General features: G+C 44.2%; 1 protein-coding gene across 1 annotated transcript in view; it reads left to right on the forward strand.

The window, feature by feature from the left end:
* LLGL2 (LLGL scribble cell polarity complex component 2) overlaps positions 1-16,534 on the forward strand; it is a 269,216-nt gene that overhangs the window by 78,046 nt on the left and 174,636 nt on the right. The window contains 1 exon segment of the mRNA XM_068264456.1: positions 6,948-7,165. Coding sequence (XP_068120557.1) covers positions 6,948-7,165 — 218 coding nt within the window.

The raw sequence follows: 16,534 nt of genomic DNA on the forward strand, positions 1-16,534 counted from the left end.
GGGATATTCAGGAAAAGCAAGTGGGGAAGGAGAGGTTGTCAAGGCTGGTTCTTTCATGAAGCAAGGAGAAACACTTGCATCAGGTGCAGAGATTACAGGGGCAGCATGTTTGTTCTGTGTTTTTATACTAACAGCATGTAGTCAGAGTAGTAGGAGAAGCGAGAGGAGAGCTAGGAGATGTCGTCATTTGAGCAGCTTGTTGTGCAGAGCCTGACTGTGAGGAGAGGGAGGCAGAGCAGCAGTGTTTCATTTGACTTGCACAGCAGAAGGGAGGAGGTGCCACTGCTGTCCTGACTGAGGAGGAATGGAGTGGCTGAGGGTGAGCAGTTTTTATCACAACCAACCAGTGTGCTATTGTGGTGAGCTGCAGCGTGTCATGTGAGAACATTAAATGAAGCTGAGTAAATTGTCATGTGCTGTGCGATCAAAATCCAAATCGGGGTGGCACATCCTCACAAGTTTGCCTCAGGCAGCAAAAAGTCTACATCCAGTCCTGGAGGTAGTGGGTCAAAAAGGAGATCTTTATACAACACTAGGGAAAGTGTAACAGCAAGTCTATAAAACATAGCTGTCCCTAGGAAAGCTCCATCACAGCCAAACTTTGAAATGCCACATCAATAAGAAACAAAATTGTAGTCATACTTGGTCAAAAAGGTCAGAGAACGCTATTAAGTCGAGACCTGGCTTGCTGAACATGCAGGCCCCACTCTGGAAGCTGCTGTACCTACTAAGTACACAGTTTTGCACCATGAGAAGCAAAACCGCAAAATAGGAGGGGGGGGGGGTTGCCCTATGTTTTAAACCCGCTTTGAAAAAAAGTCCCCTGGCCATAGGCCACAACATATCCTTCAAATGCCTGGTGGCCCATCTCTCGGCTAAAAAAAAAAATCAACATATTGGAAAGCTCTGAATTTATATCCTGCATAACAGTGGGACACCCTAGAAGAATAATCTTGGGAGACTTCAAAGCATGGGTGGACGACCACACAGTACACCAAGGAAGAGACCAACTTCTCACCATTAATGAACTGGTTTTCTCTCAGGCTTGATCTTCTATTCCATTCAGCACTTATAATCCCCCACATGGAACTCAACCCACTGGAATGGTCAGACCACAACACCATTCACCACTTCTATCTGACAGCACCAGCGATGAAACAAAGAGGGAAAGAACTGATAAAATACCATACTTTGAAAATATGTTTCACCCCAGCACATTCGTTATATCCACTACTTTGACGGACTGACATCATTGCTCAGATTTTGACTCCATAACCCTGAAGTATAACCACACTGTGTCACCTGCGTTTGACTTAATTGCTCCAGTACACATCAACGGTCTACACTACTTCACCATGCATGGTGGTTTGATAGCTCATTAAAGGAACTAGAGAAAGACGTGCGCAGACTAGAAATACAATGGCGCAAAATCTCAGACCTATAAAAAAATGAACACACCCTAGTCTCTCATCTGGAAAGCTACCAAAAAGGATCACCATGAAAAATCCTCCTACCCATCACAGGAGATCACAAAAATCGCCAAACAGCCAGCCCAATTAATCTGCACAGCTGATAGCCCCTGTAACCCATCCAGTCGAAATCCTAGTATAAATACCACAAAGTATCTGTGAGAAATTTGCCTAATTTTCTGTGGAAGTGTCCTCTATTCGGTCTCTACAGTCTACAGCAACTAAGACTTATCCAACATTTATTAATAGATGTGAGATAAACTTAACACCCTGGGCTGAATTTAAAGGAATTGGTGAAGAGATCAGACATCCCTCCGCCAGACAACCTGCAACCAGGATCAACTAAGCTCATGCTGTAATGCCCTGACCTGTTTCGACCAGAATTTTAACAAAATACTCAATTGTTCTCTGTAAGGAGTGAGGTTCCCTACATCTCTAATAGAAGAAATCTTCAAGCCTCTTTCTCAGAAAGCCTTCCATGGATCCAGACACAATGAGCAGCTACAGACCTGTCTGAAACCTCCCCTATTTAGGGAAAAGTTTTTGAAAAAGGCTGTCTACCTGCAACTTGAAGCCAGGCTCTCAGCAAACAATATGTTGGACTCTTTACAATCTTTCTTCAAGAAACAGCACGAATCCAGGTCTGCAATAATCTGCTCATGGCAAGGGATAGAGGGGTATGCTCCATCCTAATCCTGTTGGATCTCTCAGCAGCTTTTGATACAGTTGACCATGAAATATTGCTAAACAGGTTGCATGAGTGGCTTAGTCCTCCAGTGGTTCAGATCTTTCTTGACTGACAGAACTCAGAGTATCAGTGCACTGTGTACCTCTACAATTTAGTGTGCCACAAGGCTCAATCATATTCCCTCTGTTTGCAATATAAATGCTACCACTTGGTACAATTCTCCAACAACATGGCCTGACGTACTGCTGCTATGCTGATGACACGAACCTATACTTGTCAGTCAAACTGGGTGGAACAGATCCTACTCCAAAAATCAGAATCAGAATTCTTTATTCGCCAAGTGTGACAGGCACCGCACCCGGAATTATTTGTGAACATAAGGCAATTGGCATAGTGCAGACAGTACAAAGGATACTGGGATATCCGCACACCTATGTTTCAATGCTGGATGTGCTAGGGTCAATTAAGGATAGTTTGCAAATCAGAAGAAAGCAGCCCTTTAAATAAGCACCAACCAGCTAAGGTAAATATAATATCACAAAATATCTTTATTTATACACAAGTTTCCAGACACAACATATAGTTGATATGGAATATATAGAAAATTTCATGATTATATCATAATATACCCATATGCTTATGCCAATTGCATTGGCATAAGCATATGGGTATATTATGATATAATCATGAAATTTTCTATATATTCCATATCAACTATATGTTGTCTGGAAACTTGTGTATAAATAAAGATATTTTGTGATATTATATTTACCTTAGCTGGTTGGTGCTTATTTAAAGGGCCGCTTTCTTCTTATTTGCAAACATAGTGCAGACAGTACAAATAACACAACAACATAGTGCAGATTATAATGCATAACGACAGTGCCACATTATAAACAGTAACATGTAGTGCAGATGGCAATCGTAATTGGGTAAGAATGAGCATGACAGAACAGCATAGAGTACAGAGTGTTTGGTGAGAATCAACCTATGAGCTGTGCGTTCATATGCTGGGGCACCAGGTAACAAGGAGGTGACTAGGAAATAACATTGGAGAGCTGGCTTGAATTGAGAAGGGTAATCGCTTGGGAGAAGAGTGTGTTTCTCTGCCTGGAGTTTTTGGTGGAGATGGACCTTTAGCAACGACCTGAGCGGAGGAGGTTGAAGTGATTGCCAGGGCGGGAGGGGTCATGTGTGATCCTGTTTGCCCTGGACCTCATTCTGGATGTATATGGGGGGGGGGGGGGGGGGGAGACTGACCCGATGATCTTCTAGCCGGCATTGAAAACTTTCTGGAGTTTGTTCCTGTCCCTTGCGTCAGCCTCCGAGTACCAGACAATCATGGAGGAGCAAAGGACAGATTCAGTGGTCGCTGTGTAGAAACTGGTCAAGTAGCTCCCTTGGCATTCCAGACTTCCTCAGCTCCCTCGGGAAGAGCAGTCTCTCCTGGGCTTTCTTTTGCGTTGTGGTGGTATTTACATATCAAGTTCTTGGTGATGGTGGTGCCTAGGAACCAAGCACTTTGTAATCTTCTGAAGTCCATGATCAGTTCCACAGTGTTTGCTGTGTTTAGTGCAAGTTTTATCTGTGCACCACCTGAGGATTCGCTCGATCTCGCTGCGATAGTAAAGTTACCCATTTTCGCCGATTAGTCCTTGGATGGTGGTATCATACGCAAACGTAATGACCTTGACAGTGTCAGCAGATGAGGTGCAGTTGTTTGTGTACAGGGAAAAGTGCATCAGTGACAGTACGCACTTTTTGCGGGGTGCCAGTGTTGGTGATTTTTGCACTGGAGGAGCAGCCGCAAAATCTAGCTAGCTGTATCCTGTTACAAAGGAAGTCGATCCTTGATCCAGGCGCAAAGGGCTTGGTTCAACACAATCGTACCAGGTTGTCTTGCAGAGTGTTCGGGAGATGGTGTTGAATGTGGAACTCAAATCCAGGAGGAGGATCCTAGCATAGGTATTGGGTTTATCCAGGCATTCAGTGATGTGTGCAAGACTGATGTTAAAGGTGTCTTCCACAGATCGGTTGGCCCTGTATGCAAATTGGAGAGGATCTGGTACGGTGGCAGTGTGGTGCGTCAGATAGGAGAGAACCAGTCTTTCGAAGGTCTTTATGATAGATAAATTCTTGTTTGGCTGAGCTACAAGAGTGGCTGAATGACAACTGTCTGAAACTGAATGCTGACAAAACTGAGGTCCTTGTTGTCGAAGGCCAATGCTTGGCATCAAAGCCGATCTATTATAAATAAACACCAATCATCAGGATGGGGAATTCAGACATAAATAGCTTCGACCTTGTGCACAGCCTTGGTGTGCTAATTGATGGGGAGTGGAGTTTCATAAACCAAATCTTGGCTGTAGTCCAATACTTTCATCTGAGTAAAAAAATTAAATATCTAATTTCCCCCAGGTCTTCCAACCCTAGTTCACACCTTCATCACTTCACAGCTGGACTACTGCAATGTTCTCTTGCAGTCCTCCAAAACAAGGACCTGTACCAACAGCAATTAGTACAGGCTCCTGCCAGATTGCTAATAAACCAGCGTCGCCACTGTCACATTACACAGATTCTTTTCTCACTGCACTGGCTATCTGCAAAATGGATAATACTCTTCAAGATTGGACTGTTGACATTCAAATCTACACAGTTTGGTTCCTGGATACATGAAGGACTTGCTGAAACTGCACCACATCTCTAACCGCCTCAGATCAGCAGCATCCATAAACTTGGTTACTTGCAGAGTGCACCTCAAAACCTTTGGAGCCAGAACATTCTGACCTTTGGAATTTCTTACCACACCCAGTAAAGACATCCCCATCCCTGGAATAATTTAATATCCAGACTGACTGACAAGCCACCTGTTTTAGCCTGGCATTTGCCAACTTGTAGAATTTTTCCTCTGTACCAAAATTTACCAATCAACCAATTACTGGTCTCAGCCATGCTTATGTGCTTTGAGTCTTGCAGGAGAAAAGCACTTTATAAAAGTATGGTTGTTAGGGGGTGATTTGTTTTCAGTAATTACTTTATATGCATTTTAAAGGGAAAACTAGGGAACAAAGTTAAACAAAAATACACATTTCTCTAATTCCATCCTCTATAGTATAGTTTAACAATGCTACTATAAATAAAAGCCACACATTTTATTTGCCCATTTGTCAGTTATTACAACATTTAAATTAAGTCCGTAGTACTAGTGTATAGGGACAATGTATTGGTTTGAAATAAAGTTGTGGGGTTTTTGTTTTGTTTTTAGGGGGGGAGGGTTGTACCCGATCAATATTTACAAGCCCTTATTTGCAAAAATATATAGCCTCATGTTATACGTAGTGTATAAAAAAAAAAAAAAAAAAAGCTGTCTATGTATCTTTTTTTTTTTTTTTTTTATTTTGATATTTTTTCCCACACAGAGTCCAGAGCACACAGGCATTGTTTTTGTTACAAGAATGATCATTGGCTTCTTGTTAAAGGATCATACCCTTACAAGCACTTTGATTGGCTCAGGGAACACTGCAGCAGTAGCACACGACACATTAAAGCATCCTGTCGGTTGCCAATAGTCTGTATTTGGACGAGCAGTCCATCCAAATACCTCTAAAAATCCAGTGTTTGTTTCTGCCCGTATTCCGCCCAAAAAGTTAGTGTAATTATCACCGCGACCTTAGGGCCTGTACACACTGCTGCGATTGCGCTGCGCTTTTCAAATCGCATGCGATTTTTTAATTGCAAGGTCTTTTGAAAAATAATGAAAATCGTGAAGACCTGTACACACTGGTGCGATGCGCTTTTCCTATTCTCATGAAGGCTTGCGATTTTAAAAGCGCATGCGATTTTAAAAGCGCAGCAGTGTGTACAGGCCCTTATGAGCAATTCCTTGTAAAGACCGGCTGTTACCCCAGGCAGCTGAGCCGAAAAGGCATCAGGACTCCTCCCCTGTCCCTCCCTCCCTCCAATCAGTGAGGCTCTTTTTGGAGCTGGCTTCTCTTGCCACTGGAAAAGAGGTAGCCGAGTGAGCCCATTCCAACACCCACTATCCAATCCACAAGCAGTCAGTGGTCATGCAGGAGAAGAGTGAGGCTGAGCACGGCATGTTGTGGTTCCAGGAGCTGCCAGACTCCAGTGAAGGTCCCCATGTTCTCCCACAGCTAGTTTTTGTCCAGCACGCAGCATTGCAGCAGCCAGCTGAGCCAGGTAACCTGTGAGTGTCTCAGCCAGGGGAGCACGGCAAATCCAGCGCTGGAGACTTGGGCGCAGCAGCGCAGGAGACTTCGGCGCAGCCGGCGCCACCATAGGCCGTAATAGGAATTACGGCTATAGCAGGCACAGGGAGTAACTTCAGCACCGTCACAAGAAGGGGCTGAAATTGCTTTTAAAACAATAGTTCGGCTTCCAGCAATCGCTGGAATTTCATTCCCCCACTATCCATGGCGGCGGAATGGTAATTAACACGGCCCGGACTTGTGCAGCAGCAGGATCAGCCATATACCGGCTGTGTCCTGCGCCCAAGTCTCCGGCGCCGTTCTCTCTCGTACGCTAGTCAGGCAGGCTCTGCTCTGTCAGAATAGCCGCTGCCATTTCTCTGTAGCTGCTGGCAATAAATGGTGCTGAAAGGGGTCTTGCTCAATTAGGGATGGAATGTATGCACGGAGTCCAACCACTGCTAGCAAACCTAATGCCTGCGTTCAGTGCAGGGGGAGAGGGGGTGGGTTGTTACAGCACTTACATCTCATTAAATAGTTTAAAATTTTATAAATTAATCATTTAAATGATTTTCTTTGTAGAACACGATGACCCTCAAGCCCTTCTTGTTCTTGCGGAAGAGGAACTCGTGGCCATTGATCTTCAGACACCTGGTTGGCCAGTAATACAGTGCCCTTATCTTGTATCATTACACTGTTCAGCAATCACCTGTTCCCATCATATCTCATCTATTCCACTGAAGCTGTGGGAGAGAATAATTGGCGCAGGAAGGAAACAGAACACTCACTACTCTACTATGGTAACAAAAACAATGAATTGACATTACTCACCTGGTTTTTGTTTTTTTTGTTGTTGTTGTTTAACCTCCCAGACCTCACATGACTTTAGTACACATCCTCTGCGTACCAGAAGATATGCAGAGCTGTGCAGACCGGCTGGGGCGCTCGCTGGAACGATGCTTGGTATGTATTTAGTGGGCAGCGGCTGCTTCGGGGGGATTGGGCAGGATCGGGGGGTGGGGGGAACTATGCCATACATTCCTAATGCTGCTGATGCTGTACAGGAGCACCTGCACTTAGTTAACTTATACAGTGGGGCTCCTGTAGCTAGGGAAACCCCCTGAGCGGCATGCCCGACGCTGTTGGGCATACCGCTTTCATCAAGAATTCCTTGCCGGACAGTGTTGGGCATACCGCTCATTTATTGGTAAACAGATCATAGTCATTGAATGTCTGTTGGCAGTTTAACACAAAGCTCAGTTAGAGCACATGACAGTGAGGGCTGATCCATGTGAAGATTCTAATGTTCTTTTCATTTGGCTTTGAATGGGTTTTGACCCTATTCTGTATTATACCTTTACTGGAGAGTATTATAATGATTAATCTTGTTAACTGGCTGGACTGTGTGAGTCATTGTATTGGCTGGAAAGAGTTACAGATCCTTTTGCAGATGGGCAGCGAATTTTCTGTATCTCTCATCATATTTATGCTTACTTAGAGCAAAGCAGGTGATTTGGGTGCTGCGCACATCAACTACAAGAAGGCGCTGCCATACACCACAATGCAGTGTAGCATGTGAGTGATTTCTACATGTTCATATTAGAATTAGGTAGCAGGGAAAGCAATAGAATATTGGCGATATTACATTACTGAAAATCTAACACATTTTAACTGAAATCTTTTTCACAATGCACTGCTATGGAGAAGAGAAAAAAAAAGCGTACGAAGTGTAAATGGGACCTAAGATGAAGTGTACAGATATGTTGATATTTCTTCTTATACTGTCTTAATCTTTTGGTCAGCTTTGTCTAACTGTTAATGGAAACATCCAGGTGTTTTTTTTTTTTGTTTTTTTTTAGACAGATCTACTTACCTTGGGCTTCCTCCAACCCTTGGCGGCTTATGTGTCTCTTGCCGCAGCTCCACTCCCAGCTGGTGGCCTGGGGTCCCCTCCTTTGCAGCAGCTCATCTGGAGATGTCGATGGCGTTTGCGCTTGTGATCGCGATCAGTCGGGAGTGTTCTGTGCAGGCACAAAAGCATTGCACCTGTGCAGAACGCTCCCGGCTGTGGGAGTACGACCGCACGCTCACACAGGCGCAGGGGCAGCGACCTTCGGCCATCGGCTGGGAGCAGAGCTGTGGCGAGGGACGCATAAGCTTCCAGGGGCAGAAGGGAGCCCCAGGTAAGTAGATCTGTTTTTGTTTTTTTATTTCTTTATTTTTTTTTTTTTGGTGAAAAACAAAAACAAAAAAACCATCGGATGTTTCCTTTAAGCACATTGAGAAAAATGTATGTGATAGATACCAGTCCAAATGCAATTTATGCTGGAAAAGAAGAATTGGACTAGCCAAAGGATTGGAATCTCTTTAGTTGGTTGACATTGTGCAACCTTTCCTTAAAGAGAACCCGAGGTGGGGTTCTAGGAATTAAATCCCCATACAGAGGCTGGGTCTGCCTAAAGAGCCCAGCCTCTGTTGCTATTTAGATTCCCCCTAAGCCCCCCCTGCGCTCAGCGAAACTCCATAATTCACAGTCGCGCTGCTGACACTGAGCGTGTCAACAGCGGCTGAGTTTACCTTTGTAATGCCAGTCTCTGCTCTCCCCCGCCTCCTGCATCGCTCCGGTCCCCGCCCATGTCCCTTTCCTCCACGCTGATTGGAGGGAAGGGACGTGGGCGGGGACCGGAGCTCTGCAGGAGGCGGGGAGAGCGGAGACTGGCATTACAAAGATAAACACAACCGCACAGCGCGGCTGTGAATTATGGGGTCTCGCTGAGCGCAGGGGGGGGGGGCTTAGGGGGAATCAAAATGGCAACAGAGGCTGTGCTCTTTAGGCAGACCGAGCCTCTGTATTGGGATTTCAGTCCTAGAACCCCGCCTCGGGTTCTCTTTAAGCTACATACACACGGGGCACAACTGTCCCTAGTTGCATGTAGCCGAGAGACCAGGGAGCGACAGCTCCCGGGCGGCGACAGCTATCCACACGTCTCGCCAGAAAGGCAGAGATGCAGCGGAAGTTGTCTGTGAAGGGAGCATCCCCCGGCCGGAACCTTCATTCACTTGCATTTGTCTCCTGTCGCTAGTCCACATACACACGCAGTACACGTGGCGGACTAGCGACAGTTGCGGAGACTGAAGTTGCCGGCGATTGATTTTTTTCAATCGCACGGTAACTTTACTATCCTTCGACAGTTCGTGGCGCGCGCGTCATACATTCGGGGTAACTGTCGCTCAGACATGCGCGTGTCACGTATTTGTGGCGACAGTTGTGCCCCGTGTGTATGGGCCTTTAGGGAACTAAGCACCCTTTCTTTCACTGGAATTTCTCCCTGCATAAGGCCCATACACACGGGGCACAACTGTAGCTTGTTACACGTGGTGCACGCCTGTCCGTTGCGACAGTTCGCACGTGTGGAAGAGGCGCGCCCAACAAACTGTCCACAGGTCCTTCTGTCGCTCTGTGATTGAACGGTTCATTCGCCGGCAACTGCTGCCGCAAGAACCGCCCCTGGTCCGCCGCGTGTACCGACGTGTTTATGCGGACTAGGGACTAGAGACAACAGGCATAGTTACATAGTTAAATAGTTATTTTGGTTGAAAAAAGACATACGTCTATCGAGTTCAACCAGTATAAAGTACAACACCAGCCTGCTCCCTCACATATCCCTGTTGATCCAGAGGAAGGCGAAAAAACCCTTACAAGGCATGGTCCAATTAGCCCCTAAAGGGAAAAATTCCTTCCCGACTCCAGATGGCAATCAGATAAAATCCCTGGATCAACATCATTAGGCATTACCTAGTAATTGTAGCCATGGATGTCTTTCAACGCAAGGAAAACATCTAAGCCCCCTTTAAATGCAGGTATAGAGTTTGCCATAACGACTTCCTGTGGCAATGCATTCCACATCTTAATCACTCTTACTGTAAAGAACCCTTTCCTAAATGGCTAAAACGTTTTTCCTCCATGCGCAGATCATGTCCTCTAGTCCTTAGAGAAGGGACAAAAAGCTCATCCGCCAAGCTATTATATTGCCCTCTGATGTATTTATACATGTTAATTAGATCCCCTCTAAGGCGTCTTTTCTCTAGACTAAATAAACCCAGTTTATCTAACCTTTCTTGATAAGTGAGACCTTCCATCCCACGTATCAATTTTGTTGCTCGTCTCTGCACCTGCTCTAAAACTACAATATCTTTTTTGTAATGTGGTGCCCAGAACTGAATTCCATATTCCAGATGTGGCCTTACTAGAGAGTTAAACAGGGGCAATATTATGCTAGCATCTCGAGTTTTTATTTCCCTTTTAATGCATCCCAAAATTTTGTTAGCTTTAGCTACAGCGGCTTGGCATTGAGTACGATTATTTAACTTGTCAATGAGTACTCCTTAGTCCTTCTCCAAGTTTGATGTCCCCAACTGTATCCCATTTATTTTGTATGGTGCCAGACCATTAGTACGTCCAAAATGCATGACTTTACATTTGTCAACCTTGAATTTCATCTGCCATGTATGTGCCCATATAGCCATCCTATCCAGATCCTGTTGCAATATGACACTATCTACCTGAGAGTTGATGAATCTGCACAATTTTGTATCATCTGCAAAAATAGCAACATTGCTCACTACTTCATCTACTAGGTCATTTATAAATACTTTGAAGAGCACTGGACCCAGAACAGACCCCTGTGGGACCCCACTGCTAACAGTCTCCCATTTTGAGTACGATCCATTGACCACAACTCTTTGTTTTCTGTCCATTAGCCAGTTCCCTATCCATGAACACAGACTCTTCCCCAGTCCTTGCATCCTCAACTTTTGCACCAGACTTTTGTGGGGAACAGTGTCGAAGGCCTTTGCAAAGTCCAAGTATATCACATCTACAGCATTCCCAATATCCATATTAGCATTCACTACCTCATAAAAGCTGAGCATGTTAGTCAAACAGGACCTGTCTTTAGTAAACCCATGTTGATGCTGAGAAATAAGATTGTCTACTATGAAGTAATGTATAGTATCTCTTAGTAACCCCTCAAATAGTTTGCATACAACTGATGTTAAGCTTACAGGTCTATAATTTCCTGGATCTGATTTTTTGCCCTTCTTAAATAATGGGAAAACGTGGGCTGTACGCCAATCCACTGGGACTCTGCCAGTTGCAAGAGAGTCACAAAAGATAAGATAAAGGGGTTTATCTATAACTGAACTTATTTCCCTTAGGACCCGAGGATGCATGCCATCCGGGCCAGGTGCCTTGTCTATTTTTAATTTATTCAGTCTTGCCTTCACTTCTTCCTGCGTTAAGTATTTAATATTACAGTTAGAAGATTGAGACTCTTCCGCCTCTGTAGTTTGCAACAGTGCTGTTTCTTTTGTGAAGACAGAAGCAAAGAAAGCATTTAATAACTCTGCCTTACCTTGGTTGTCCACCATTGAGTTCCCACCCTCATCCTTTAGGAGTCCTATACAGTCAACCTTTCTTTTTTTAGAGTTAATGTACTTGTAAAACTTTTTTGGGTTAGATTTGATATCCTTAGCGATTTGTTTTTCAGCTTCAATCTTTGCCTGCCTAATTTCATTTTTACAATTTTTATTGCACTCCTTATTATTGCTTAGTGCAGCCTCGGTCCCCTCCTGTTTTAAGAGCTAATAGGCATTCTTTTTCCTCTTCATTTTATCTTTAACCTTTCTATTCATCCATAGAGGCCTTTTTTTATTCCTAGATATTTTGTTTCCATATGGGATATACATACTACAATATTGATTGAGTATAAGTTTAAAAGCTTGCCATTTCCCTTCAGTGTCTTCCCCTTGTAGTACATTATCCCAGTTCACCAAACTTAGTGCCTGCCTAGTTTGATTGAACTTTGCTTTTCTAAAATTCATAGTTTTAGTGGTCCCGCTGCCCCGTGGCCTATCAGTCACCAGATCAAACGTTATCATGTTGTGATCACTATTTCCCAAATGTTCTTGAACCTGCACATTTGATACATTATCTGGTCTATTAGAAATGATCAGATCCAGTAACGCATTCCCCCTAGTTGGTTCAGTTACCATTTGAGTCAAGTAATTGTCCTGTAGTGCTGCCAGAAATCTGCTGCTTTTACCAGAATGGGTAGCCTCAATACTCCAGTCAATGTCTGGAAAGTTGAAGTCGCCCATAATTATGACCTCATTTTTACTTGCAGCTTTTTCAATCTGCTGTAGTAATCGCAGTTCTGCAGCTTCATTAATAAGAGGTGGCCTGTAGCATACCCCAATAAGCAATTGGCAACTTTTATTTCCACCATGACTATTTACCCAAACGGACTCCACATCTTCGCAATCTTCCTCCATCTTATCGTTGAGGACAGCTGTAAGAGAATTCTTAACAAAGAGACAAACCCCTCCACCTTTTTTCCCTGTTCTATCCCTCCTAAACACATTGTATCCTTTTAAATTAGCTATCCAGTCATGGCTTTCATCCATCCATCCATGTCTGGGTTATTCCCACAATGTCATAGCCTTTGTCATTCAGAATTAACTCTAGTGCGTCTATTTTATTTGCAAGGCTCCGAGCATTGGTTACCATGCACTTTATATTTTTACCACCACATTTACCAATTTTGTTTACATGAAATGGGCTACTTGAATTTTTACCAACCTCCTTAATCTTTACACTGTCCCCACCCCCCTCTCAACTGCGTGTAAACAACCCAATTTCCATTAAAAAAAAACAGTGCAACGTTCTTGACTAGCATGACCTATAATTGCAGCATAGACTGTCTGTCTTGGCTTCTATCTTCTGTTATGTGTGAGTGTTCGATGGAGAGATAGACAGATATAGATTGGTCCATGTATGTTTTGTGTAGTGAATGTTTCATAGTCTAGGGCCAATTTAGGAGAAGCCAATTAAATTATCTGTATGTTTTTGGGATGTGGGAGAAAACTCTTGAGTGCCCAAGGGAAACCCATGCAGACACAGGGAGAACATACAGTACAAACTCCTTGCAGATGCTGACCTGGCTGGGATTCAAACCGGGGACCTAGCACTGCAAGGCCACACGCACGCACGCACACACACACACACAGTACTAGAGGACAGGTAAGACCTACCCCACCGTCGCCCTTCATCATTGTACAGCTTGTAACAAACACTTGTAAAATTAGATTAAAATATTATCATCTACAATTTCCAATGAGGTTGTCTCAATAAGTGACTCACACAGGTGGATAGAACCACCCATATGTCACCTTTTATCATAGTACAACCTGTCACATTTTACAAGAAAATGGCCATATCCAATTTATCATTGAACCCTATATGTAGTCTCATTATCCATCTACTTTCAATCTGCAGGAGTAGTTGTTCCTGATCTACTCCCCCCTATTACTAGGTACCATCTTGTCAATTCCAAAGAACTTTTTCTCCACCTGTCACACCAAATGTACCTTGTGCTGGTGGGTTTTTATGCAGCAGACGCATCTTTTGCAAATTGCTGAGGGTGATAATGGTGGTAGTTGGATTGGGATGGTGCTGCCAGGGTCCCCCCCCCCCCCCCCCTTTGGCATTGTTATCAAAATAGTACCTTGTTCTTATGCAGTGGCTCATTTTGTACTTTGCCAAAACAGGTCATAGACTTATTACAGCATGCGCAGGCAAAATATTTTGAAGTGTAAAAAGCCATTTTGTATTCAAGCATTACACAGAATGCTTGTATTTTAAAGTTTGTAACACACACATACTAATTTAGACTCAGGACTGCCGTGTTACCCAAATGAACACCATGATGTGTGCAATTTAAGAAGCATAATCTTTTGGATACCTTACATTTTCAAAAATACCTTACATTGATGCTTTCCAGACTTTTTATTTTTCTTTCCCAGCTGAATCAAAATCTGAATCGGTTTTATTTGCCAAGCATAGCTGGGTCATTCCCAATATTGGTCTTGGCACATAGGCAACATAAAGTACTCAAAGTAGGAGGTAAGACAGTACACAGTAAGTGGTAGTACAAGCAAGAGTGTACCAAACAAGATTAAGCAGCTGCAGCCTAAGGGGGGGGAATCAATGGAAGGGAGGGAGGCATAGAGAGTTCGAGTCTGTTAACAGAGGGGGGGGGGGGGGGGGGAGTGTTCCTATACCTTGAGGTACTAGTAGAGATTACCGGGACCTGAAACCTCCAACTTGATAGAAGCCAGCATATGCAGATGCGCATTGATGGAAACTGATGGGAACTAATCAAGCTAAATATTGGATGAGATCACCCATGCTCTCTAGATATAGATCAAAGGGTCGGAGATGATCCCTGAAAATATCCCCAAAGCACTACTAGACCTGATTTGAGGTCTAAACAGGCTTTCCTGTTGAGGATTTAAAAGCTTATGACTGGGAATACAATTAAGGGGCCCATACACTCAGCCGATTTTCTGGCCAACCGATCGATCCCGATTTTCGAATCGGTTGGCCAATCGACCGATCGATGGCCGATTTCGATCGATTTCCATCGAACTGGCAGGGTGGAAAATTTAGGTCGATCTGATGAGATTGCTTATCGGTTTGCATTGGCCTTAATGGAAATCTGATAGCAAAAAAATGCCATCAGATCGAATTTCAACAGATTTCAAACTAAAATCTATTGGCATTCTATCCTGGTAAAAAATGTTCTAAAAACGCATCAGATAGATCATCAGATGCATTTCTTATCTATCTTCTGCCAATCTGACGAGTGTATGGGCACCTTAAATGAAGTGTCAGATTTATGAATAGACTTGTGAAGTATCAGATCTTGGACAGACCTCTTAATTGAAGGACATTGTGTGGTGCCCTGATTGCTTCTTTGTGTGGACTATTTGTGAGGTAGCTCATGATCTACAGACGGATGGATGTGGGTTGGACATTGGTTTTGGGAGAATAACTTGTAGAATGCAGCCATACGGGATATTGAAAGCTGAGCTTTAAGTCCATTAGTGGAATCCTCGCATATGAGTTCAATCTGTCCAGGAGGTTAGTGATGAGCTCCAGACAGATCTTGATGGCATAGTCTGTGGATCTATTTGCTCTATAGGCTAAGTGTAAAGGGTCCAGGAGAGCTGATGTAGAGTGCTTTAGAAGGTACAAGACCACTCTTTCAAAGGTCTTCCACTGCAGCTATAAGGGCCACAGGCCTGAAGTTGTTAAAGTCGCACTCCTTGCTTTTTAGGGACAGGCATTATGAATGGTGGACTTCTTTAGGCATGCGGGTACCTTGCCATCACTTGGGACTTGGCGTAGAAGGAGGTGAGAATGGGAGCCAGCTGTCTTAAGCAAGTTTCAAGGCAGGCTACAATTCATTATAAAAGGACTGCTGTCTCAAAGCACATACAAAATAATTTTAATTAAAGCCTTGGCTACATAGAAATCGCACAACATGATTTAAAAACACCCACAACATTAAAATCAACAATACCTGGCCAGGATATGCGCGCTTTATCTAAGAGGGACAAGATCAGGTATCCTGCAAGGTGTAATCGCCCAGCCGCAGCCTAAATGCAAAACACACCCTGCTAACCACGATCTGTGTCCTCAGCCACCACCAGAACACTGCACACACTGTGTTATATTGCTATTCCCGGCTTCCTATAGTTGGTGTAGCTTGTAACTGCATACTGTGTGGCCATTTGACTTCCACAGATGATATATAACAATAGCGGACAATCAGTACATATGGTGACGTTTGCAGACAGAGAGTCACAGTAAAACATGAATAAGCTTCCACAACTTGACGGTATCTTGCGGCTGACTGCCTGTGATACTTGCGCACATCAGTTGGTGAGCTCCAGCTCACAGGGCCCTCCGTTTTCCGCAGTGCACTGGGTGTACCGGTCTGTTCCTGCTGCTATATAGATATTCACTCCCGTCCACTGAGGCCTCAGCGCTGCTAGTACTGCGTTTCCACTCCTATGCCAGGAGCTGGATCGGTGTGTATCAGCATTCACATGTGGGGACACCGCGCGAGCACTCCTGCAGTAGCCACGCCCACCGACGCGTTTCACCCCACCCACGGGGCTTTCTCAAGGTGTTGAGTGGCAGCGGCTCGATCTCGTCTCTTATTGTATCTTTAGCTCACGCCCACGCAGCTTCAACGCTGCAAAAACTTGTATTAACTATACATACAAAGGAGGAGGGCTGGATTTCAGTAGAACACGCATCA

This window comes from Hyperolius riggenbachi, chromosome 12 (assembly GCF_040937935.1).
Source record: "Hyperolius riggenbachi isolate aHypRig1 chromosome 12, aHypRig1.pri, whole genome shotgun sequence".
In the NCBI taxonomy this organism is placed as follows: Eukaryota; Metazoa; Chordata; class Amphibia; order Anura; family Hyperoliidae; genus Hyperolius; species Hyperolius riggenbachi.